Source organism: Xenopus laevis, chromosome 4L (genome assembly GCF_017654675.1).
Source record: "Xenopus laevis strain J_2021 chromosome 4L, Xenopus_laevis_v10.1, whole genome shotgun sequence".
In the NCBI taxonomy this organism is placed as follows: Eukaryota; Metazoa; Chordata; class Amphibia; order Anura; family Pipidae; genus Xenopus; species Xenopus laevis.
Genome location: NC_054377.1, coordinates 135,464,414 through 135,488,250, shown reverse-complemented (window position 1 = coordinate 135,488,250; position 23,837 = coordinate 135,464,414). Strand labels below are relative to the sequence as shown.

Below are 23,837 nucleotides of genomic sequence, written 5' to 3'. Positions count from 1 at the left end.
AGTATTATTATTATGTAGCTAACCGACTGAGTGCAGCACCAGCAGTGTAACAATATAATAATAATAAGGAGGTGCCCAGTGCCTGTTATGTGCAGATAAAATTTAATTAGAGAGATTACTGGGGTAGGAAAGTGCTGGTGTAACGTGCAGAGAATTCACCAGTCCCACTGGTGCCCACCAGGGAATAGGCAGTATCTGGATGCCCAAAAAAAAAGGATTTGCAGTGTTTATAGATGGGAAGAATGAAGCAGGTTTCCAGGCAATAGAAGGGAGAGAGAGATGAGGGTGAGATAGGCAGCACCTGCTGAATCAGGGCAGCTCCCAGGCTGGTCTCGTGAAGGAGATTTACAGAGCTTTGCATTTTTAACTTCCCCTTTTTTTGTGCAGGGAGGCAAAACTCGCCTTTAAAAATCCTCGGGAACTCGTGCTCTATTGTAATTGTGAGGCCAGGGTGAGCCAGGGATGGGCACACGTGTCAGGAGAATGGCATGGATTGAAGTTTACTTGGAAGCCACATGGGAGGGGGTTGTTTGTGTAATAGGATGTAAAAGGGAATGGGATGCCCCCTAACTATACAGAATATTATCTTGGAATGGGATTTTCCCATATCATGCAGAATATCAGATCAGAATAAGGGAGCATTGTATTCCAAACTTATATTTTACATGATGTGGGGACATCCCATTCCCAGCTAATATTCTATATAATATGGGAGCATCTCATTCTCAGGTCATCTGTATAATATATTGCCATGTTACCCCAAATATTAGCTGGACCTTATTCTGCAGAATATTAGCTGGGAGTGGGTCTTGGATGTTTCCACATTATATAATAATTATATAATAATAGAATTAATCAGAATATTAGCTGGGTATAGGATGTCCCATATAGAGAATAATTTCTGGCAATGGGATGCTTCCAAGTTATTCAGAATATTGACTGGGAATGGAATTTTAGCTGAGTATAAGATGCCCCATAAAAAGAATAATTTCTGGCAGTGGGATGCGTCCATATTATTCTGTATATTGACTGGGAATCGGGTGCCCCCATATTAATCAGAATATTAGCTGAGTATAGTATGCCCCATAAAAAGAATAATTTCTGGCAGTGTTATGCGTCCATATTATTCTGTATAGTGACTGGGAATCAGGTGCCCCCATATTAATCAGAATATTAGCTGAGTATAGTATGCCCCATATAGAGAATAATTTCTGGCAGTGGGATGCTTTCAAATTATTCAGAATTTGACATGGGAATGGGATGCTTCCATATTAATCAGAATATTAACTGGGTATATATGCCCCGTATAGAGAAAATTTCTGGCAGTGGGATGTTTCCATATTATTCCGAATTTGACTGGGAATGAGATGCTCCCATATTAAATATAATATTAGCTGGGTATAGGATGCTCCATATAGAGTATAATTTCCCATATTATTCAGAATATTGACTGGGAATGGAATGGGCCATATTATACAGAATATTCGCTGGAAATTGGATACTACCATATTATACAGAATATTATATTATACAGAATGTTAGTGACCGGGGCTCAGCGTGGGACCCTTTCCCATTGCTGCTTTTCTGTACCTGATAATCTGCAGACATTTACAAATCCTCTGTGCAGACTGTCAGCCCCTGGGAATGGATAGCAGAACCCCAGCAGGAACCTCTAAGCGACTTTACCCTGCCTGCCCCCCTTAAATCGGCTGATAGGGGGCACTGTGCCCCAATAACACCCTATTAACTTGTATGCGCTTGCGCGGAAATCTGGGCACATTCAGGGGACTCCAGGGAGCATTAAAAATATATATTTGATCGGATTTTAGCTCCATGGTGGCTGTGAGTTGAATATTATTCTCCCTTAGCTAATATAGGCGCTACTGGTGGGTGTAGGTGATAATAAAATTCACATGCACATTGTACACTATACTCAACCCTATAGTATCAGTGTGTGTGTGTGTCAGACAGAGGGTTAGAGTATATGTGTGTGTGTGTGTGTCAGACATAGGGTCTTCTAGAGTATGTGTGTGTGTCAGTGAGAGGGTTAGAGTATATGTATATGTGTGTGTGTGTGTGTTAGACAGAGGGTTAGAGTATACAGTATGATGCAGTATGTGTGTGTGTGTCAGTCAGAAGGTAATATACAGTATGTGTGTGTGTGTGTCAGTCAGAAGGTAATATACAGTATGTGTGTGTGTCAGTGGGAGTGTCAGTGGCTGTGAGTGTGCCAGTGAGTGTGTCAGTACAAGTGCAGGGCGCCGCTCTCACTTCCCTGTATTTCAGTACCTGTACAGCTGGGGAGCTGCGAGTGCAACTTTCTTCAGCCTTTCTCATCTGTCCCCACTATCAGTACTGGACCAAGAGTTTTGTACCCCAAATCTCTGTCTGTGAGGACCCCCTTGCCCCCCGGATCCCCGGTCTCTGCAGTAGCAGTAAGTATTTCACGCGCACACATGGAAAGTCACTTTTCATTTGCACTTGGCCTTGACTGAGAAATGTGCGTGTGTTTGTTGTGTACTTGCTACAATGTTGTCTTTTCCACAACGACACTTCTAGGGTTTCATTATTTCTTGGCTTTCTCTTTCCCTGTCATTCCTGCTAGAAACCAATTAGGGCCACATAGGAAAGGCGAGACAAATGGAGCAGAGAGCAGAGGAAAGGGTTTATGGGCCCCGGGTGGGCTCGCTCAGGATAAGGGAACATTATTCACAATATTACAAATGTTGAAATGGAAACAGTTCCCGCTGATTAGCGCGCAGAGGGGGGCGCCGCGTATTAACGCACTTTCCAAGTTTCATAACCATCATCTGTCGCACGTGTGTTACTAATATGCTGGTGAGCAAGTAGAAATATGGAGCAATCGTGGAACTGGCTGGTTGGGTTTGGAATACAATATATACTGTACTTCGGTCGTTCTATATAAATACCTGCTATACCTATCTGCATAGAAGCGCCATCAATTAGTCCCCAATATGCTAATGCTCATCCTTAAATCAGGTTCATCTTGATATTGGGTTAGAGCTGGTTGGGAGAATGGGGGCAATCTCAGTGTTTATTGTTGTACAGTCACTGGGTGTTGAGACTGTCAGTGTGTCACATTTACATCCCCTGAGTGTGTGAGTGTGTGTATAACATTAACATATGTGTGTGTTTGTGTGCACTGCGTTTGTGTGTATGCATGTAGTTGTGTTTGTGTGTGTACACACAAAGAATTATTGACAAACACTCACACAAACAGACATGCTGCATTTATACAATAACACACAGAGATATATTTGTGTGTGTGTGTGTGTGCTGTATAATACAATTATACACACTTAACATAAATAAATAAATAATAATTATATACAATATATTAATACATACAATAACACATACGCAGATGCATGCGCACACAGCTTTATTCCCATATAAATATATACATTCGCCCCAAATTTAAAGGCGCATTGACGCACACAAACATTTCTCCAAGCGATTGGCCCCGGCACAACACTCATTGACACTGGGCTCTCTCCAGAGGGAAAGCCAATAAATCTGGCAGAATGGTGTTTAACCAGCCGTGTGAATCAGCCCGGATTTGGCTCTGAAAGAGTCGCTAAGCTGCCGCAGAAGGTCGCGTGCGAGATATTTTATGTCCCGTTGAGCGAATTAATGAAATCAAATCCACAGGCTCCGACGCATCTTACTTGTCTATTTCTTCAGTTTCCCCCCTCCCCTGAGCCACAAATGTGCCCTCGGCCCCTTGAATTTATTAGCATTCTGGGAATATTCCCAGTATGGAAGTGCAGGAGCTAACAATGCGCAATAGTCCGCCTTGCTGGGAGAAAGGGGTCATTATCAGTTTTATTTTAATTTAGCACATTTGCTTCCAACGGTTCTTATTGCCTTGCTCTAACTGGTGGTATTTACTGTGGCTTACAGGTGGATTTATTTAGCCAAAACAGGCACAACAACTGCCGGCGACTTGCTTTGTTCCAATTCCGTTGATGAAACATTGTAACAACCTGGTCTTCTGTGCAGTATTAACGCTGTTATTGCGCACTATTCTATGCGTGTTACCAGTCTCTGCGCCTGAGCGCTCACATAGGCGCTATTTCGGATTAGTTATTTCACTGAGAAAGAGACCATTACAGATCTGACTTCAGTTTATTTGTCAGATACGTGTTTGCTACAATACAATGTTCGGCCCTCCTTCTGTCTGCCCATACGGAATTTTCATAAAATCTTATAGTCGAGTGTCTGCTCATAGGGACACAGAGACACAAATGCAAAACAAATAAATAAAATACAAATAAACTCTCCGCCAATTAGAAATAATTATTTGGGTGTCAGCAGATTGGTCACTTTATTTTTATTTTCCAGCTGGAATACAATATATATATATTTATATAATATCCCAATACGAATTGGTTGCTTGACCAGTCGTCTGGGCTCTCTCCTGATATTGTGTCTGTAACATTATTGGGTTATTTTTCTCCAGCTCTCAGGTTGCAGTTTCCTTTAGTCCATCAAATGGTCTGAGAGGCAGAGATCAAAGGGCAGTGTATTAAGATGCGCTGAGATTAACAGTCATTTAGCTTTCTCAGTGCGCTGCGTATTATTGTGATTTAATTACCGCTGCCCAAGTAAACTGAGACATGTGCAGGCAATCATGGGGAAAAAAGACCTGGCAAGAAAGAGTCACATATAAATGCATGTATGAATGTATATATATATATATGTATATAATTATAAAATGTAACCTGGCTTTGCATGTTGCTTGCGCTCAGTTTGCGCAGAAATTCTTATTTTAACCCACCCCATGAGGCTGCTGCTCCTTGCAAGTCCCATACTGTCCCGTATTTACTTTTATCAAGACATCTCAGAGGATCTGCTTCGCTAACTAAATTCAGGCCTCAGAATTCTGACCCTCACTGCCCTAAATCTCTATCTTAACCCCTGCAGTCCCAACCCCATGCTCTGTTGTTTTAACCCCTGTAATCCCAGACTCATGCTCCCTTATTTTAACTCCCAAACACATACTTCACCATTTTAACTCAAATCCAAACATCACTTTTACCCCAAACGCGTACTTCGCAATTTAACCCTTGCAGTCTGAAATTTATGCCTCAGAATGAGGATCCAATGCCCATAAAGCCTTTTCTGATCTTTCTGAATGCCACAGATTCTTCTCTGAAAGTACTGGTACTCAAGACCCACGAGCAGGTTTCTTCTCCACTCAGAGCCCGTCTGTCCTCGCATATTGCCCTCCTCTTACCGTGTTCCCAACTGGGGCCCAGGGTCCCAGGAATTAGCCGGGCCAGGAGGTGCCAGTGTTAACCCGATGTTGGAATCCAGTGAGTGAAGAGGGCACACAGAGCCAAGCGGAGCCCCTCAGACAAGGACAAACTGAGCAGTGTCCGGAGGTCTCTCCCTCCCCTTCCCAAACACTGAGTCTCTGTCTGTGGCTCCATTTCCTACTGCCTCCCTGTAACCTCTTCGCTCCCACAGCCGAGTACTGGCCGCTTTGCCACAGCCTGAAAGTCAGTCCCCACTCCCCTTGTAGCACAAGACTAGGCTTCATCATTGTATAGCGGCCTGCTACTGGCACTTAGAGAAAGAATGGTTCTTCTACTGAACCTAGAGGGTCTTTTAACCCTATACTTTGGGGTTTTAAAATATAGAGAGAACCCAAAAGACGTTTCCCTCTCTTTCTTTTACTGCCCTTCTCTCATCTATGTTTTATCTATCATCTATCTATCTATCTATCTATCTATCTATCTATCTATCTATCTATCTATCTATCTATCTATCTATCTAATCTCTCTCTCTCTCTCTCTCTCTCTCTCTCTCTCTCTCTCTCTCTCTCTCTCTCTCTCATCTATCTATCGCCATCTATATAATCCTTCACCTATCTAGGTTCATCACCATCATCTATATATCGTCTAGTTATTCATTTATAAATCTCCCAGTCAGTCACAGATCTTTCTCATCAGGTATGAATCATTTCTATGTCTTTCTTATAAATCGATTTTCCATAAGCCACCAGCCACATTGCCCAAACAATCTAGACATGCAGCTGCTGCAGAACCTCGTGAGAGAAAAGCGACAGTATTTAGGAGTCGCATTGGAGACTCAAGTCACCGGGCGGCCAGGCTGACTCTGGTTCCACCTGAAACCCAAGGAGGTGAGAGAACTCTCAGTGCTGCCTTCCCTCATGCCTTCTATAGAGCTGAGCATTTGATCCCTAAACTGCTGCCAATAATCAGGCAAGGAGTCGGCTTTTGCTTGTTGGACCCATGTTTTAGTAAGACTATAAAATGACTGGTCTCATCTCAGGAACATAGGGGCCTGTGCCGTTGGTCTACTAATAATAATCTCACAAATGAGAATATTATAAGGAAAATGTTGCTTTTCATGTTTTTAGTTTTTGCAATAAGTGGAGGTAACTGAGCTGCACATCCCAGGGGTGTAGGGTCTATTGTGCCCTAAAATAAGCTTCTATAATAATAATATTTTGTTTAAAAAGTCGCTTCATTTCCTTGTGAATTTGGCAGCAGAGGGTGACGTAAGGGTGCAGGCGTCTGGATGGCTGGTTTGGCAAACTGGAGAGACAGCATCAAAAGCCTCAGCCTCCTATTCCCTAATTACTGACTCCCAGCCCTTTAAATCCACCCTCCCCCAGGTCAGAGTCGACTTATGTAAAAATACACACACAACACAAAACTGGTCAAACAATCCTACCCAGTGACCATTAGATCCCCCTCCCTCCCAGCAACCCCCTTAGTTGGTGTCAGTGTCTCCACTGAATTCAGACTCTCATCCAGGCCCCACAATACAGTGTTAAAACAATCTGGGGGTATTAAAGGTTTAATCAGCAAGGTGATTACTGGATGTGCCCAGATATGAATATTATCTTGTAATATTTAATATGCCTTAATACTTATAAAACATGTATCCCATTCTCTATGCGTATTCGCTTTTTTTGCGCCTTAGTCTTTTTCTGCTTCATAAATAGAGATGTCAAACCACATGGTACCACATATTGTTTCTATACACGCGGAACCTCCCACAATTCCTTGTACTATACACATAATAACATTTCTTGTATGTGGCACAAGATTGTGTGCCCCGTCTTCTCTGCTGAGGCTCAAACAGAAAAGAAATGTGATTTCAAAGGAACACATTTGTATTTTGTTACAAATACACAAAAAAACTGTTTCACAGATGTGGACTATGAGGCATAATGCGCTGATTGTATATTAGACCTGTGTATTGGCCCTTGACAGACACAATGCAATGAAGAAAAGTGAGAAGAGCTGAGTGGAGGGAACCTTTACATTTATTGATGTTCCAACAGCTTCATGATAGAAAATATAATATAAATACCTATAGTATATTAGGTGCCTGTTTATATTTTATTAGATGTGATATAATTATTGTAATTATTGTCAATTTATCAGCTCGGGCATTAATATTGTTTTATATGAAGCCACCGACTCCTTGCTCGGGAATTGAATTATCATTGAGGGGTTCTATCTGCCCCTTCATCAGATCACAGCCCTAAATTTTATGTCTCCCATAGAGAACAAGCAAAATGCGTTAAATAGTTTGATGGGAAGATAAAGTTAGATAGATAGAAAGAAAGAAAGAAAGAAAGAAAGAAAGAAAGAAAGAAAGAGAGAGAGATACAGATAGATAGATAGATAGATAGATAGATAGATAGATAGATAGATAGATAGATAGATAGATAGATAGATAAAAATATATATGAAATAAGAAAGAAAGAAAGAAAGAAAGAAAGAAAGAAAGAAAGAAAGAAAGAAAGAAAGAAAGAAAGTGAGAGAGAGAGAGATACAGATAGATAGAAAGATGTATAGATAGATAGATAGATAGATAGATAGATAGATAGATAGATAGATAGATAGATAGATAGATAGATAGATAGATAGATAGATAGATAATTCTCTAGATTGTTGGGTGTTTGTGATTTTATCTTCATTAAGTGTAAAAGAGCTAAATGCATATAAAGACCTGTCCCATATATATATATATGTGTGTGTATATAATTGTGGTGTGTGTGTATTTATGTCTGTATATACAAAAACACAAGCAGAACAAATGTATGAGGCAATAAACATTCTCAGTATGTAAATGTTGAAGCAGACAATCCCACCCATTAAATGGACTTTGCTAATAAAGTCCCCCCCCTGCAATCCCCCCACCCATAGTAATAAGCCCCCTCCCTTCATAGACTCTTTGCTGTTTGGAGTGAATTAGGGAATGTGGCTTTTCAGGGGAGTGACCAATGGTAGCGGGCGACTGGCTGGCGGAGGCTTGTGATTGGCTGGCCCGGGGTTATTAGCTGTGCGCTTCGCCCCAGTTCAAGCTTAGAGAAGCCGAGTCCAGCTGGCGCCAGTGCTGACATAGGATGCTGCGGGGATGTTACAGGCCACAAGCACTGAGTCTGCCCCCTGAATAAGACACTCCAGTCCCAGCTTTCCTCCTCCCTCTCCCCTCAGTCGGCTCATTCCACTTCGGGACTCTGCGCACTGCCCGGCAGCGGCGATCTCCAGCTGTAAGTAACTCTTCCAGGGCGCTTAGTAGCGCGCAGGCTGCTGGACTGTTTATGTGGGAATCTAATGTAGCGCTAGTGACTGCGCTGTCAGCTGATCTGCGCGGGGAGCTGCCTGGGTATTGCGCTTACTCTTGCTGGAAGTATATGAGCGTTGTTAGTATATTACTTGCGCTTAGTAATATTGTTCTTAGTAGGCGCTATGCTGTATTTGGGGCAGTAGCAGACAGTAACAATTCCTCCCTTGCAGGTGCGTCTGATCCACAGTCCCAGGACTAACGGGGACAACTCACTTTCACTTTTAACAGCCGAAGCCTTGCTAATAGGAAGGACACATATATCTGGCCGATCTCTGGAGAGAACTTTGCTCCTGCGATGGAAGTGGCCACTGACCAGCCCCGTTGGATGGCGCACCACGCTGTGCTCAATGGGCAGCACCCAGACAGCCACCACCCCGGCCTGGCCCATAACTACATGGAGCCCACTCAGCTCTTGCCTCCTGATGAAGTCGATGTCTTCTTTAATCACCTGGACTCTCAAGGCAACCCCTACTATGCCAACTCGGCCCATGCCAGGGCAAGGGTGTCTTACAGCCAGGCTCACGGTAAGGAACCCTAATTTTATGCTCCATTGGGATTTATCCTTCTGTAACCAAAACCTAAGGACATAGGGTACTTGTGCCAATGATTTAATAGCATAAACACAGGTCTACACGGTGAATAAAGGGTTAAATCCGAGTTTAACCCCCAAAATAAAGTGTGAGCACAAAGCTATTCAGTTTATTGTTGTCGGGGGCGATGTAAGTTCGTGGGCAAGGGCTGCGCCTCCCCCAAACTTAGTCACTTATTGGCGGTTCATTAGGGATCATTTTACCCATTAGATCTGCACTTAGGAGAAATGTGGTTCCTCCTTGCAATTTCCCATTGTTAGAGTGTTATGGATTTGGCTACTTTATGGTTTAATCCGACAAATTGTACCCCTGGGCTGTTACGGCCTTCCACCTTCACCAGACACTCAGGCCCGATTTAAAGCTGAGTCTCCCAGTCTGGCTGGGGGCTGTTTATATAAGTTACCCGGCCATTCTGCTCTGATAGTAACGCCATTATTTAATCAGTGTTTGTTTCTTTTGGAATTCTGCGCATTCCTGTGCGTTTCTTCTGTGTTTCTGGCGCTGCTATTCGGTGGGATTTATAGATCCCATAGCCCAGCCTTCTGCACTCGGAAAGGAATCCCTCCCTTAGTTCGTACATAGCAAATACTTGTCAGAGCTGTTCTTATCATCCCAGAACCGACCTGTTCCCTGGCCTTTCACTGGTGGAACTATAATCGCATATTTTGTGCAGTTGAGCTAAATCTGACTGCGGATATTTACTATACTCTGTATGTCTGCGCTCAAGTAGCCCCAATCCCTGCTGTAGGGAAAGACTTAGATGTGTATCTTTTGTTTGTGTCAGGGCAACCTTGAACTCTTTTTTTTTAAATCTATATCTCTCTATCACATAATATTTTATGAGAACATTTTGTATCCATTTCTCCAGTGCTAACATATATGTTATTTGTATGCCCATCTCTCTGTCTATTTATCTATCCAGATATATTGTTTTTGTAACTACTAATCCATCTTGTATTTAACCGTTTATCTGTCTATTACTCCATAACCAGGTTATAAATACACATAGACAGTATTGCTGTTATGAATTTCCTATCTCTGTATCTGTTTCTCATCTATATAGCCTTTACATACTACTCTGTCTACTGATCTCTTATGTATTTGTGTGTCCCGTACCTGATTTCTGTGCTTCTGTCTCTCTGTAGAATGTCTGTGCTGTACTTGTGTGTGTCTGTACAATATTATGTGCCCATTATTCTTAATACCCTGCTCTGCCCACAGCTCGCTTGACTGGCAGTCAGATGTGTCGGCCTCACCTGTTACATAGCCCCGGGCTGCCCTGGCTGGAGAGTGGGAAGACTGCGCTGTCCGCTGCCCATCACCACAACCCCTGGACTGTCAGCCCCTTTGGCAAGGCCCCACTTCACCCTGCGGCAGCCGGTGGCTCGTTGTACCCGGGCACCGGCTCCTCTGCCTGCCCCTCTTCCTCCCACTCGAGCCCGCACCTGTTTGGTTTCCCTCCGACCCCTCCCAAGGACGTGTCCCCCGACCCAGGCACCGCGGCCTCCCCGCCCTCCTCTTCCAGGCTTGAGGATAAGGACAGCATTAAGTACCAGATGTCGCTCTCTGAAGGAATGAAGATGGAAGGAGGCAGTCCCCTGAGGAGCAGCCTGGCACCAATGGGTACCCAGTGCTCTACCCACCATCCCATCCCTACCTACCCCTCCTATGTGCCAGCAGCACACGACTACAGCAGCGGCCTCTTTCATCCTGGCAGCCTCCTGGGAGGCCCGGCCTCCAGCTTCACCCCTAAACAGAGGAGCAAGAGCAGATCCTGCTCAGGTGAGTCTTGAGCTTTTCCCATATATTGGGGGTCAGTGGGCTGCTATTCTACCCTATGCAGATAATCTATCATCTAGAACTGGTTTATAATGGAAGTTGTAGGCGATCCCAAACATATATATGTATGCACAAAACATCCAATGAAAAGTAGAATAACTCACCAAAGTAGGGTAGTGGCCCAGGTGTTCCTGCCCCAGGCCCTCAGCTCAGGGGAGCGAATAATTCTTATATTAAGAAAAAAATGTGTTCAGTGGACTCTAGAAAGCTACATATGGATCAAACCAGAAATAGGATGGTTAAAAAGTAGAAAAGTAAAAATCTTTATTTAAACAATCTCAAGCCTTACGCATTTCATGCCACTAAGACACTTGCGTTTCATGCCACTAAGGCACTCCAGCCTTACGCGTTTCATGCCACTAAGACACTAGAGCCTTGTGCGTTTCATGCCACTAAGAGACTTGCATTTCATGCCACTAAGACACTTAATTATAGATTTGTGTGTAGGCTCACATACATAGTAGTAGAGCCTATAGAGTGTTGCACACACACTGTCACCATGGTAACAATTGTAGTGGTGCAGCTGCTGGGGGGCAAACGGTTCCTGGTGCCAGGGTAGGTCTCATTGTGAGTGGGGCATTGAACAATCATATTGCAAATGAATGGCTCTCATTTAGTCCACAGAAAACACTTGGTGCAGTTGATCTGGGTCTGGTTGCTCAGAGGCCCTAGGATATCTAGATGTAAATAAAACACACAACAAATGCAATTTACATGTTAAAATCAGCAGGGGACTCCAGGCCCGCATTGCAGCGTGTGTATTAGTAGGTGGGCCGCCAGCACTGCAGGGTAAATTGGTTCCATTACCCAATATGACATCACTCAAATATATAGTACCTGGGTGGGTTTATTATAGCTGCAGGGCCAGCCTAATAGGTTAAATATGACACTGCGCTAATATACTGTACATGGTGGGCAGGAAGCCCAGCTTTTAGGAATTCTACATTTCAATGTATACAAGGATATTCTATATTTACATAGAGGTCTATTGTGTCTCTATGGATTTGACAAGGGCTTTGTGGCACTTGAGAAAAACAAGGATCCCAATCTAAATCTCCTATATTATTGTTTTGTCCATTATCTGCATTAGAGTCACCATCTAAGTAAAAGAGTGTTTATTATTTTTGTCCTGATTACTGCAAATGCGCAGGAACTGGGTTTGTTGGATATTGGGATCCTAGTCCTTTTTTTTTTAATTAAAAAAAAAACAGTTGGAAAGGCAACATTTCTTCTGAAAAAGGCAAATTGAATTATTTCCTTGAGAATAATATATATACAGGGAAAATGATCTCAATGGCATCAGACCCATTTTCAGTGCAGAAAACCCTAGTTTTAGGCATTCTGATAAATGTAATGTTTTTTTGCAAACTAGATTTATATTAGTAAAAATAATATCGATTTGAAAAATTTTAAATATTTAGAAAAGCGCCATCATTTTTTTAAATAGCAAATATTTCATCGTGTATATATATATTTTATTATTATTTAAATAAACTTAAAATTTATTAAACAGGTCGTGTAAATGAATAAATACAGAAATGTATTATAGGAGATCATTTTTCTTATAACTTGACACATATCCCCGAGATCAGGAACAGGACTGGGAGTAAGAAATAGGTCGTGACTAATCCGCTTGTTTTTGGAGAAATCTAAAACGCTTCCAACGTCTCAAATTCCGGGATCTTTTCCTGCTCCCGAAACGTGGGACACTCTAAGGAAATTTTTCCTGTTGCTGCTGCTAAAGTCTAGTCGCTGCTTTAAGCGCAGGTCTTGGAAACCATTCTTAAAAAAAATAATGGTTTCTTTTAAAAAATAATGGTATCTATTTTAAAGCCCAAAGTGCCTTGTTGTAAGATAATGAGCAATTACAATTAATTGTAACCACAAATCTGGTGCAGCGCAGAGTCTATTTACTTAACTGACATGTCGTAGAGGTTTATTGCAGGTTTCCTTTTGTACCTTCTTAAAGGAGATTCAAACTCTCAAATAATGATCTGGCAAATGTAAGAATAATATTATTGTAAGCAACTTTACAATATACATTCGTTAAAAATTGTTTGCGGTTTTAAAGTTATTTGTAAATGAAATTGGGAATTGAAAGCAGTGTCTGTCCTTTTCTGCACTGCTGCTGTCTCTTGAAACAATGTAGCAGAAGTCATTGCTTCTTCACAGCTACATTGTTTCAAAATTAGGGCAAAGAATAGAACAAATACTGCTTCCCATAACAGATACATTTTTTAAAAAAACAACAAAACACGTGTAATTCCTGTCTAGGTGAAAGTCGCTGAGAAGTAATCATTTAATTTGGGTTATAATTTGGTTATAATTGCAAGCTTTAACACCCAGTCTTGGGAAATTATTTTCTTTTACTCTTCAGAGCCACTTTGATTCCTTCTTAATGATATACATTATCTGGAAAATAAAATAAATATTGGCACTAAATGAATAATAACCCCAATAATAAATTATTATCAAGTAAAGGAAATCAATTTCACTGATATATTTTTTACTGCCTATAAAAAATGATATTTTTTTATACAAAAGATATATTAATATTAATTATTAAAATGTTATGTGTGTGTGTTATTTATGTCTGAAGGACACTGCAAAAATATTGTGAATTTGTTTTTAAAGAAAGAAATCCGGTTTCTTCGTCTTTCCATTTAGAAGGGAGAGAGTGTGTCAACTGTGGAGCTACAGCCACCCCTCTGTGGAGAAGAGATGGGACCGGCCATTATCTGTGTAACGCCTGTGGTCTCTATCACAAAATGAATGGTCAAAACCGGCCACTCATTAAACCCAAGCGGAGACTGGTAGGTGTCTGGAGGGGCAACACTCATTGTTATTTAATTAGGCTGAATTGTAGGGGGAAATCGTACCAGTATAAGTGATTTTATTTCTATTCTGACCTGTTTTTAACCTGCTAGAATTATCTGGTCAATCCTTTTATTGCCATTTAACCTAAATATTCTATATACAGCTGATGCAGTAAAAGTGAAGTACCAGCTACCATAATGGTTTTGCCCATAATATGCCAACCATATATTACATATCTACTCATCACCTTAGCCTTCCAATTCACTCTAGTGCTTTAAGGGAGAATAAATATTTTTGTCTCTGGGGAGAACCCAAACTAATCAATAATTACTCCAGAGCCACCCTCAATAATTATGTTCACTGCCTGGGGGGCAAATGGTGACCACATAGTACCCTATATCAGTAGTTTTGTTTGCTGTGTGTATTTATACATATATAATATCTATCTATCTATCTATCTATCTATCTATCTATCTATCTATCTATCTATATACATATATATATACATATATATAGATATATATATAGATATATATATAGATATAGATATAGATATAGATATAGATATATAGATATATATAGATATATATAGATATATATAGATATATATACAAACATGCCAGACTAGTTACTAAACAAATCAACAGGTGTGTCCTTAATTCCCAACCCCGAAAAAGCAGCAGGGCGGTCGAAACCTTGTCGAAATTAAAATTCTGTGCAAACTTGGCGATGTCATGATTTAAAGGGGAACTATAGCGAAAATGAAAATGTAATGCTAGGTTCAGTGTACTGAAATAAGAAACTTTCTAAATACAATCAATTAAAAATTCTGTACTGTTTCTGAAATAATCAAGTTTATCTTCACTATTTCTCTCTCAGCACCTGTTTCTCCTCATTCTGTCTTCATTCAGGAGTTGGGTGTCAGATGAATGATCCAATATATCTTATAGGGAAGATGTATTAGAGCTCACTCTATTAAAACCACCTGTCTCTCTACATGCAGAATTTGTGCAAAAGGCAGTTATTTTGTTAGATTTTGTTTCTACTGGAATCTGCTAGGAAAGGAAGCCCCCCTATAAGATATACTGGATCTAACTGTCAATGAATATCTGACATCCAACTGCGGCATGAAGACAGAATGAAGAAACACATGCTGAAAGAGGGATAATGAAGATAAACTTGATTATTTCAGAAACAATGCAGAATTTTTAATTGATTGTCATTAGATTTTTTTTTTATTTCAGAATGATGAAGCTTATATTACATTTTTCATTTTCGCGATAGTTCCCTTTTAAGGCAAACAGGCAACGTTTCGGCGGAACCAGACTTTTTCCAGGGAGGGCAGTTCACCAGTATCACAGGCCGTACTATTGTGACTACTAGCTCAGGGTGATTGGTGCATACCAAAACCTGAAAATAGGGATTTTATTATTTTTTTACGTGTCTGTCAGAACAATACACAGTGTGGAGACAGGCTCACCCCAAACCGTGTGCCCCAACAGGGCAACCCTTTTATCAGCCTCATAAATCAAGGGAACACCCGGTTCTAATGGACCTTTCTAAAGGGCAAGGAGTCATTTCACTTGTATAGTCTGGGATTTGTGTTTTTTTTTCAGACAATCCCTGGCCTTTTTTTTTTGTAATAAGCAATTAATTTTCCATGGAGTCACCTACACTCTCTGTACTTTGGGGCCTTTTCTTTGTTGTCAGTGGGCCCAATGTGAGATCATGCTAGTGGCTTCCTATCCGGATACATGCATTGTGCTGATAAGGAAACTTTGTGTCTCTGTTTCCGGACATTAAATAACTTGAGAGAGTTTCCCCTAGGCGAGGCCAGGCAAAAGCTGTGTTGGCTCTTCTGAAAAAGTCCAATGCGCTGCACAGGCTACATCATGGGCTAACAATAATAAATACTATATACATCTTTTTCATTTTCTTGGAAAGTGTAGGGGAAGAAGGGTGGGGGGCAAGAGGGGGGTACCCTGTATAACCCTTCTGTATAACCCTTCTAATGCCAGGGACACTTCAAATAGATTAAAGCCCCCCTTTACTGCTCTACAAACTCGTTACTCATCTGTAGAGGATTTCTGTGAGTCATTCGAGTTTCAGAAACACGCGAACATTCTGCTCCATGACCTTCATGCCTGGGAAATTATAAACTCCCTGCCATGGAAATCTTATCAACATTTTTTAACCCAATTATTCCTAAAGCATGACAAATGAATGCAGTTTATTTTAGATCAATCAATCCCTATCTACAAGAAAGTGGATCTATGGCTTCATGCAGTACCTGTTTCCGACTTCAACTATTAAAACAGTGACTTTGAAATTAAATGCATCCTGTATCTTTTAAAAATACATTTATTAACAAACGCCTCTGTTTGAAAAAAAAAAATAGAAAAATAAATTAAGCACTTGTAAATTTAATTTCTATTGAAAGTCTTATCTGTTTTGTAACTAGTTCTGACTATGTAGCAGAAGCCAGCTTGATCACAAGAACTGGAGGAGAAGTGACTTCTGCAACATTGTTGTACATTGTTATAAAGAAATCCTTTTAATTACATTGACAATTATGAATAGATTTAAAGCTATTGACCAATATAAATTAATATATATAGGAAAAATGCTTAGAGACACATTTTCTTTCGTTAGGCAAATGAGTGGAGAGACCAATTTGAAGGGTAATGGCACAACAATAATTCTTTAGCAGGAGTGGAATTCAAATAGGACCAGTGAGAAGTAAATAATAATAAAAAAAATAAATAAATAAATAGGATCATTGAGAAATAAATAATATATAAAATAAAATGAAAAATATATAGGACCAGTGAGAAGTAAATAAATAAGATAAAATGAAAAATATATAGGACGAGTGAAAAGTAAATAAATAAAAAAAAAAAATTAAACAAAAAAATAAATAGGATCAATGAGAAGTAAATAAATGAAATACAATAATAAAATGAAAAATAAATAGTACCAGTGAGAAGTAAATAAAAAAATAATTAAATAGGATCAGTGAGAAGTAAATAAATAAAATAAAAAAATGAATAAAACAAAAAATAAATAGGATCAGTGAGAAGTTAATAAATAAATTAAAAGAAATAAATAAAAAAAAAATAGGATCAGCGAGAAGACAATGATCGCGGGGGCATCGAAGCTCATTAATTAGTTTCCCTCGTCTGTGTTTAAACTGATTGCTGGGAAATCAACTATATAATTATATTTACCCGCGGATTGCTGGTTTTCTCCCCTTCTGTGAATGCCAAAAAGAATACTTATTAATGATGGTTGAAAAGCTTATTTATTGCGATCGAATTTTGCGCCCAGCGCGCTAAACAGATTCATGGCGCGTTGCAGAAGTCAATGGCGCATTAGGAGTTTGATAGGAAGGCGTTTGTGTTTTAGCGCCTGGAGCACCAGTAAAGTAGAGCAGGTCCCAGGGTACCACGTTGTCATTTGCTGCCAATATGTTTTTGGTAAACTGTGACTTTGTTTCAACCGTTTAATGAAATGTAACACCGCTGTCTGTTCATTGTGGGATCCCACCCAGACTGACATGTATTGATCTGTATCCATTGCAGTCGGCGGCCAGGAGAGCGGGCACCTGCTGTGCAAACTGTCAGACCTCAACTACCACTTTATGGAGACGTAATGCTAATGGGGACCCTGTGTGCAACGCCTGCGGACTCTACTACAAATTGCACAATGTAAGTGGTATTGTATCTGCTCTGACAAGTGGTTTGGGGTGGGCTGCTCTGGAGTTTGGCTTGAGTGGTGCTCAGCTGGTGGCAGGGCTGTTTAGTGAGCCCCACTGGGACCACTGACTATTCATGGGTTGGCGTTGGGATGCTCCGTTCTGTGACATGACAATACTAACAGCTTGGCTTCAGAAGCCTTCCCATACAGTGGGGGAATGTACTGACTTTAGCTTAAACCCCCTCTATTTTCTCAGGCGTTCTCTGCAGGAAACATACACACCATCAGGGGCACACAAATATATACTGTACATAGTGCCCCTATGCACATATTCCCATAAACAAACTTAGATGCACACAAATATATACTGTACATACTGCACCTATGCACATATTCCCATAAACAAACTTAGATACACAAAAATATATACTGTACATACTGCACCTATGCACACATTCCCATAAACACACTAAGGCACACAAATATATACTGTACATACTGTACCTATGCACATATTCCCATAAACAAATATAGATGCACACAAATATATACTGTACATACTGCACAGATTCCCATAAACACAACCTTAGATGCACACAAATATATACTGTACATACTGCACCTCTGCACAGATTCCCATAAACACACTAAGGCACACACATATATACTGTACATACTGTACCTATGCACATATTTCCATTAACACAAACTTAGATACACACAAATATATACTGTACATACTGCACAGATTCCCATAAACACAAACTTAGATGCACACAAATATACTGTACTACAGCGCTGCGAAATATGTTGGCACTATATAAATACACATTAATAATAATAATAATAATAATAATAATACCTATGCACAGATTCCCATAAACACACAAAGGCACACAAATATATCTTGTACATACTGTACCTATGCACATATTTCCATTAACACAAACTTAGATACACACACATATATACTGTACATACTGTACCTCTGCACAGATTCCCATAAACACAAATGTAGATGCACACAAATATATATTGTACTACAGCGCTGCAAAATATTTTGACACTATATAAATACACATTAATAATAATAATACCTCGGCACACATTCCCATAAACACACACTCAGAGGCACACAGATATATACTGCACATACTGTACCTATGCAGAGATTCCCATCAACACAAACTTAAAGGCACATAAATATATACTGTACCTCTGCACAGACTCCCATAAATACAAACTTAGAGGCACACAAACATATACACTTTACCTATGCACAGACTGCCATAAACACACACATGTACACAAACTGTAGGATATTATATATCACCATTGTGGGGCTTTTATGTTTTTGTGAATTGCAGAAAAGTCCCCAAATAATCCCTAAACCAACTGACATTCTGTATTTGTTTAATTTAACATTTCAGAGTGCTGAGTAAGGGTTTTTTTAAGCAAAGGGTATGATGTTTGCTTGGCTAATCTATTTAGATGAATAAAGCACTGGAGAAGGCCTTCTGAATTGCAGTGATTATTGTACATGCTAGAGATGGCGAGGACAGTGCAAGAATGGGAAACTCTGACCCCATGGGCCCACTTTCATGACATATTAAAATATATATATATTTATGAGGGTCAAGTGTATTTCAAGGAACAGTAACGTCAAAAAATGGAAGTGTTTTAAAGTAATACAAATAATAAGTAATAAAATAATGCAGTGTCACCCTGCACTGGTAAAACACTTTCATTTTTTTGGTGTTATTGTTGCTTTAATTAAAACATGACCAACCTGCATACCATAAAGCTACTTGTATATACAGAAACTATTTATAGTAAAAAGTATATCCTTTGTGGCTTTTATCAACATTTTCTTCACCCCGAGTGGCCCCTGTGATTCTGGGGGCCCGGGGAATGTGGTGCCCCTACATTGGGTGACCATGTACATTTGCAGCAGATATATGGTTTGGATTAGCATGGAGCTGACATTCTTGTATTCTGTTACAGGTGAATCGGCCCCTGACCATGAAAAAGGAAGGAATTCAGACCAGAAATAGGAAAATGTCCAACAAGTCCAAGAAAAACAAGAAAGGATCTGAGTGTTTTGAGGAACTTTCCAGGTGCATGCAGGAGAAGTCGTCTCCCTTCAGCGCAGCAGCCCTGGCTAGCCACATGGCTCCTATGGGTCACTTGGCACCTTTCAGCCATTCAGGGCACATCTTGCAGACCCCGACTCCCATCCACCCTTCTTCTAGCCTCTCCTTTGGGCACCCACACCACTCCAGCATGGTGACGGCTATGGGATAAATAATAACTCTGACGTGGGCAAGTGGGCCTTGCTGAGAAGACAGTGTAACATAATAATTTGCACCTCGGCAATTGCAGAGGGTCGATCTCCACTTTGGACACAACAGGGCTACTCGGTAGGACCAGATAAGCACTTTGCTCCCTGGACTGCAAAAGAAAGGATTTATCTGTTTGCTTCTTGCTGACAAATCCCTGTGAAAGGTAAAAGTCGGACACAGCAATCGATTATTTCTCGCCTGTGTGAAATTACTGTGAATATTGTAAATATATATATATATATCTGTATAGAACAGCCTCGGAGGCGGCATGGACCCAGCGTAGATCATGCTGGATTTGTACTGCAGACTTGTTACAAAAGAAAACTTTATATTAAAATAATTATATCTAAGGCTTCATTTTAAAAAAACAAAAAGCAAAAAAAATATTTATTTTGGTCCTGATTTTTTTTTCAATCTGCCTCCACCCCCCCCAAGCCGGGCTCACTCGCTCTTCTCTGGAGCACCTTTATTCCCCCTATGTAATATGGACAAGACCACCATAAGGCCTCTGACCTATCTTTAACCTTCTGTCCGCTGGAGGGCTGCTGGCGAGGAGCAGTTTCGGAATAGCATGAAAGCAAACAAATATTAAAAGAATACAAGTTTTATGCGGTTCCTTCTAAGTGATTGCACCTGGGTTAAGGTTTGTCATTTGGTTGGCAACGTTCCCTATAACATTCTTTGTTTGAGCATAATAGGCCTTCTTTAAAGTGCTGTTCCCTGAAATAGTCACATTAAAAATAATTGAAACAAGATAAAGAAGCTTGGCTTACATTTTTTGGTTAATATTTACATTCTTTGGCTCCTGGGCTGGTTTAAAGCAGCGTAGAGAGAGGGTCAGTTTTATTGTCATCTGTGGGTCTCAGTCTGTTCCTTGCAGGACTCCAGCTGTGCTCAGGTTCCCTCTGGATTCTGGGAGTTGTAGTACAGCCCTATTCTTCTATATACATGGCCCAAGTCAAGCTGTAGTCCTTTGTTTTATTAACCCAGAAGAGGAAGCCTGACATTCACTGGGCAGTCAGTATTAACAGGCAGACTCATTAACAGCCCCCCTTCCCCCATAAATATCATACTGAATAATTCTTATTCAAGTCCATTCATCTGTGATTTATTAAAAAAAAAAAAATAGAAAGTCAATTACCTAACAGGCAGAAATTTAATGTTCTTTCCAGCGTGGTGTGTAATATATTGATTGCTTGGTCTTGGAACATCATTTTATGAGCAATATCCATTATAACACAATGATGTATATATTTATTCAGGATACAAAATGATCATTTTGGTGTAGCTGCGCCATTGCAGTTGAACCCATCCTCTTTGTATCTAAAAGCAAAATGTATTGCTGGGGCAAAAACACATCTGTAATGTACCTTTCTGTTCTGACATATATAAAGCAGTCATTTGATAATGCATTTAATATTAAAGGGCCAAGTCGTTCTATTTAGACAGTACGATAGAGGAAGGTAATCCATGTGCTGCGCACCTTGCCAGGTAGAAATGGGTTAACTGTAAAGAGGGGCTTAGGGTTCCGGGATGTGGGAAGGTTGAATTTAAATCAGACAAGTGGTCCTGCTAAATTTCTTTAGCATCATCTTTGTAACCAGAGGGGCTTGCAGGTCTCATATGGCTGGAATGGGAGGTAGGCAGAAATCATCACTGCCACACTATCCTTATGTGTGTAAATGGTACACAATGGAGAATATTGCCTGCAGCTGTTACTAACTACAACTCCCTGCACCCTCAGACAGCAGGGAGTTGTAGGAGGAGACCGAAGCCCGACATCTTTCCAGCCACAGGCCCCTCTGGCTTCAAAGAAGTAGCTAGTGCTTTATGGTACAAGCTGTAAATTATTTTGTACCTTTTTATAAAAGGGGATTTTGGGAAAAATGTTACTGATACAAGAGAAATTTTCAAACGTGCAATATATTGGCAGCCCTGGCCCCTGCCGGGCAGTGAAGCTCTGCGGTCCGGACATAAATTATTTTGTATCGGTTTCAGCTAGAAAAAAAAAATAAATTCTACAGTATTTTTTTTTAATTTACTTGTTTATTTTGATTAGTGACCTTAAGTTATTGTCGGCTCTGTACACCATGTTTATATATTGTCTGTATAAAGTGTATGCTATACTCCTACTCCATGAAGGTGAATATTGCTAAAAATAAAATAACTTTTTTTTGTTGAATCTTTTTTGCGCTTTATTTTTTTGTTCAAGGCAAGTCTGCTATTCATAGACCCGGGACGGGGGGAATCGGGCAATTGATTGTTTGTATGGCAGAACCAAGCAGCTTTTTGCATGGAGCAAGGCTGGCCAGGCTTTAGTGGGCTGGGTCCTATTAAACTGGTGATATCATACAATTATTAAGAAACATCTGGGTTTATAAGAACCTTTGTGTTTGTTGTAACCAGTTCCCAGCATTCTTAGCATGCCTATTGTTGGCAAATGTCTCTGACTTAATTTTGCCTTGAAATCTTTATTGGTTGAGTAAAAAAGACGACCAATGTATTTCTGTTATGATATTTCTCAAAAGTAATCCTCTATTTGCTTGTCACAAGTGATAAGATATTAAAATTATTTTAGGGCCCCCATAAAGTTTGAGAGTACAACTTTTAAATAAACATATTGAAACTGCTTATCAATTGGGTCACAGAGCCAACACTTATTAAGGGGCAGATTTATCAAGGGTCAAAGTGAAATCGAGGGAATTTTCAAAGATAAAAAATTCGAAATTCAAAGTAATTTTTTGGATACTTAGACTATCGAATAGGATACTACCTCTTTGAATTTAATTTGACTTCAAAGTAAAAATTGTTTGACTATTCGACCATTGGATAATCGAAGTACTGTCTCTTTAAAAAAACTTCAATACTTCGCCAACTTAAACCTGCCGAATTGCTGTTTAGCCTATGGGAAACCTCCAGGGAGGATTTCTTGGGAAAATCGTACGATCGTATGATAAAATCGTTCGATTCGAAGTACGATCATACGATCGTACTACGGTCGGAATACGATCGTACAATGTAAAAAATCCTCCGACTTCGAATTAGAATGCCGGAGGTTTCTATTAAATGGTCGAATTTCAAAGTATTTTTTATTTCGAAATTCGACCCTTGATAAATCTGCCCCTTAAGTGTTGATCCCTTAAAGGGGTGATTCACCTTTAAATTAACTTTTAGTATGTTATAGAATGGCCACTTCTGAGCAACTTATCAATTGGTATTCATTGTTAATTTTTTATAGTTTATGTTTTTTTAATTATTTGCCTTTTTTCTTTTTCCTCTTTCCAGCTTTCAAATTGGGGTCATTGACCCCATCCCAAAACAAGTAAGGTTCTTTCTATTAAGGGTAAGGCCACACTAAGCGATAGCGCGGCGATTTGACTCGCCGCGACTATTCGCCGCGACTTTTAATCCTCAATCGCTGGCGAAACTTTGGCGCTGGCGTCTATGGGGAATCGCTGCGTAAAAACACACGCGGCGATCTTTTTTCTATTGTCGCTCGAATCGCCTCGCTAGGCGATTTCGAGCGACAATAGAAAAAAGATCGCCGCGTGTGTTTTTACGCTGGCGATTTTGCGCGATTTCCCATAGACGCCAGCGCCAAAGTTTCGCCAGCGATTGAGGATTAAAAGTCGCGGCGAATAGTCGCGGCGAGTCAAATCGCCGCGCTATCGCTTAGTGTGGCCTTACCCTAAGGCCCTCTCCTATTCACATTCTAGTCTATTGTTCAAATCAGTGTGTGGTTGCTACGGCAATTAGATAGTAGCGTCACTAGAGGGGGGGCGGGCCCTGGTGCGTGATGCACAGCCGGGCCCCGCCCCCTCCGTACGGCCGCATTTGTCAGTGGCGCACGGCCTGCCCCTGAGGGGGTGCGGGCCCACTAGCACCCCCTGCTCCCCCGGTAGTTCCGCCACTGCAA

At 40.5% G+C, this 23,837-nt stretch overlaps 1 protein-coding gene and 1 long non-coding RNA gene across 5 annotated transcripts; one reads left to right on the top strand and one right to left on the bottom strand.

The window, feature by feature from the left end:
• Positions 1–2,300: 2,300 nt before the first annotated feature.
• gata2.L (GATA binding protein 2 L homeolog) lies at positions 2,301–22,103 on the top strand. Of its 4 annotated transcripts, none has more exons than XM_018256580.2 (6): positions 2,301–2,435; positions 8,808–9,161; positions 10,449–11,009; positions 13,701–13,879; positions 17,465–17,590; positions 19,584–22,103. In XM_018256580.2, the coding sequence occupies exons 2-6, from the start codon at positions 8,933–8,935 to the stop codon at positions 19,881–19,883; spliced, it is 1,395 nt and encodes a 464-aa protein (XP_018112069.1). In that variant the 5' UTR covers positions 2,301–2,435; positions 8,808–8,932; the 3' UTR covers positions 19,884–22,103.
• Positions 4,340–5,756, bottom strand: LOC108714665. Its single transcript, XR_001935394.2, has 2 exons — positions 5,261–5,756; positions 4,340–4,669 (listed from the first exon to the last, which is right to left on the bottom strand). It is a non-coding gene; the product is annotated as an uncharacterized LOC108714665 (long non-coding RNA).
• Positions 22,104–23,837: the final 1,734 nt, after the last annotated feature.

What these genes read in the sequence shown, in the direction of transcription:
- gata2.L (XM_018256580.2), top strand. Translation starts at nt 8,933, where the DNA reads ATGGAAGTGGCCACTGACCAGCCCCGTTGGATGGCGCACCACGCTGTG. An exon ending in TTAAACCCAAGCGGAGACTG is followed by an intron (nt 13,880 to 17,464) that starts GTAGGTGTCTGG and finishes TATCCATTGCAG; the next exon opens with TCGGCGGCCAGGAGAGCGGG. An exon ending in TCTACTACAAATTGCACAAT is followed by an intron (nt 17,591 to 19,583) that starts GTAAGTGGTATT and finishes ATTCTGTTACAG; the next exon opens with GTGAATCGGCCCCTGACCAT.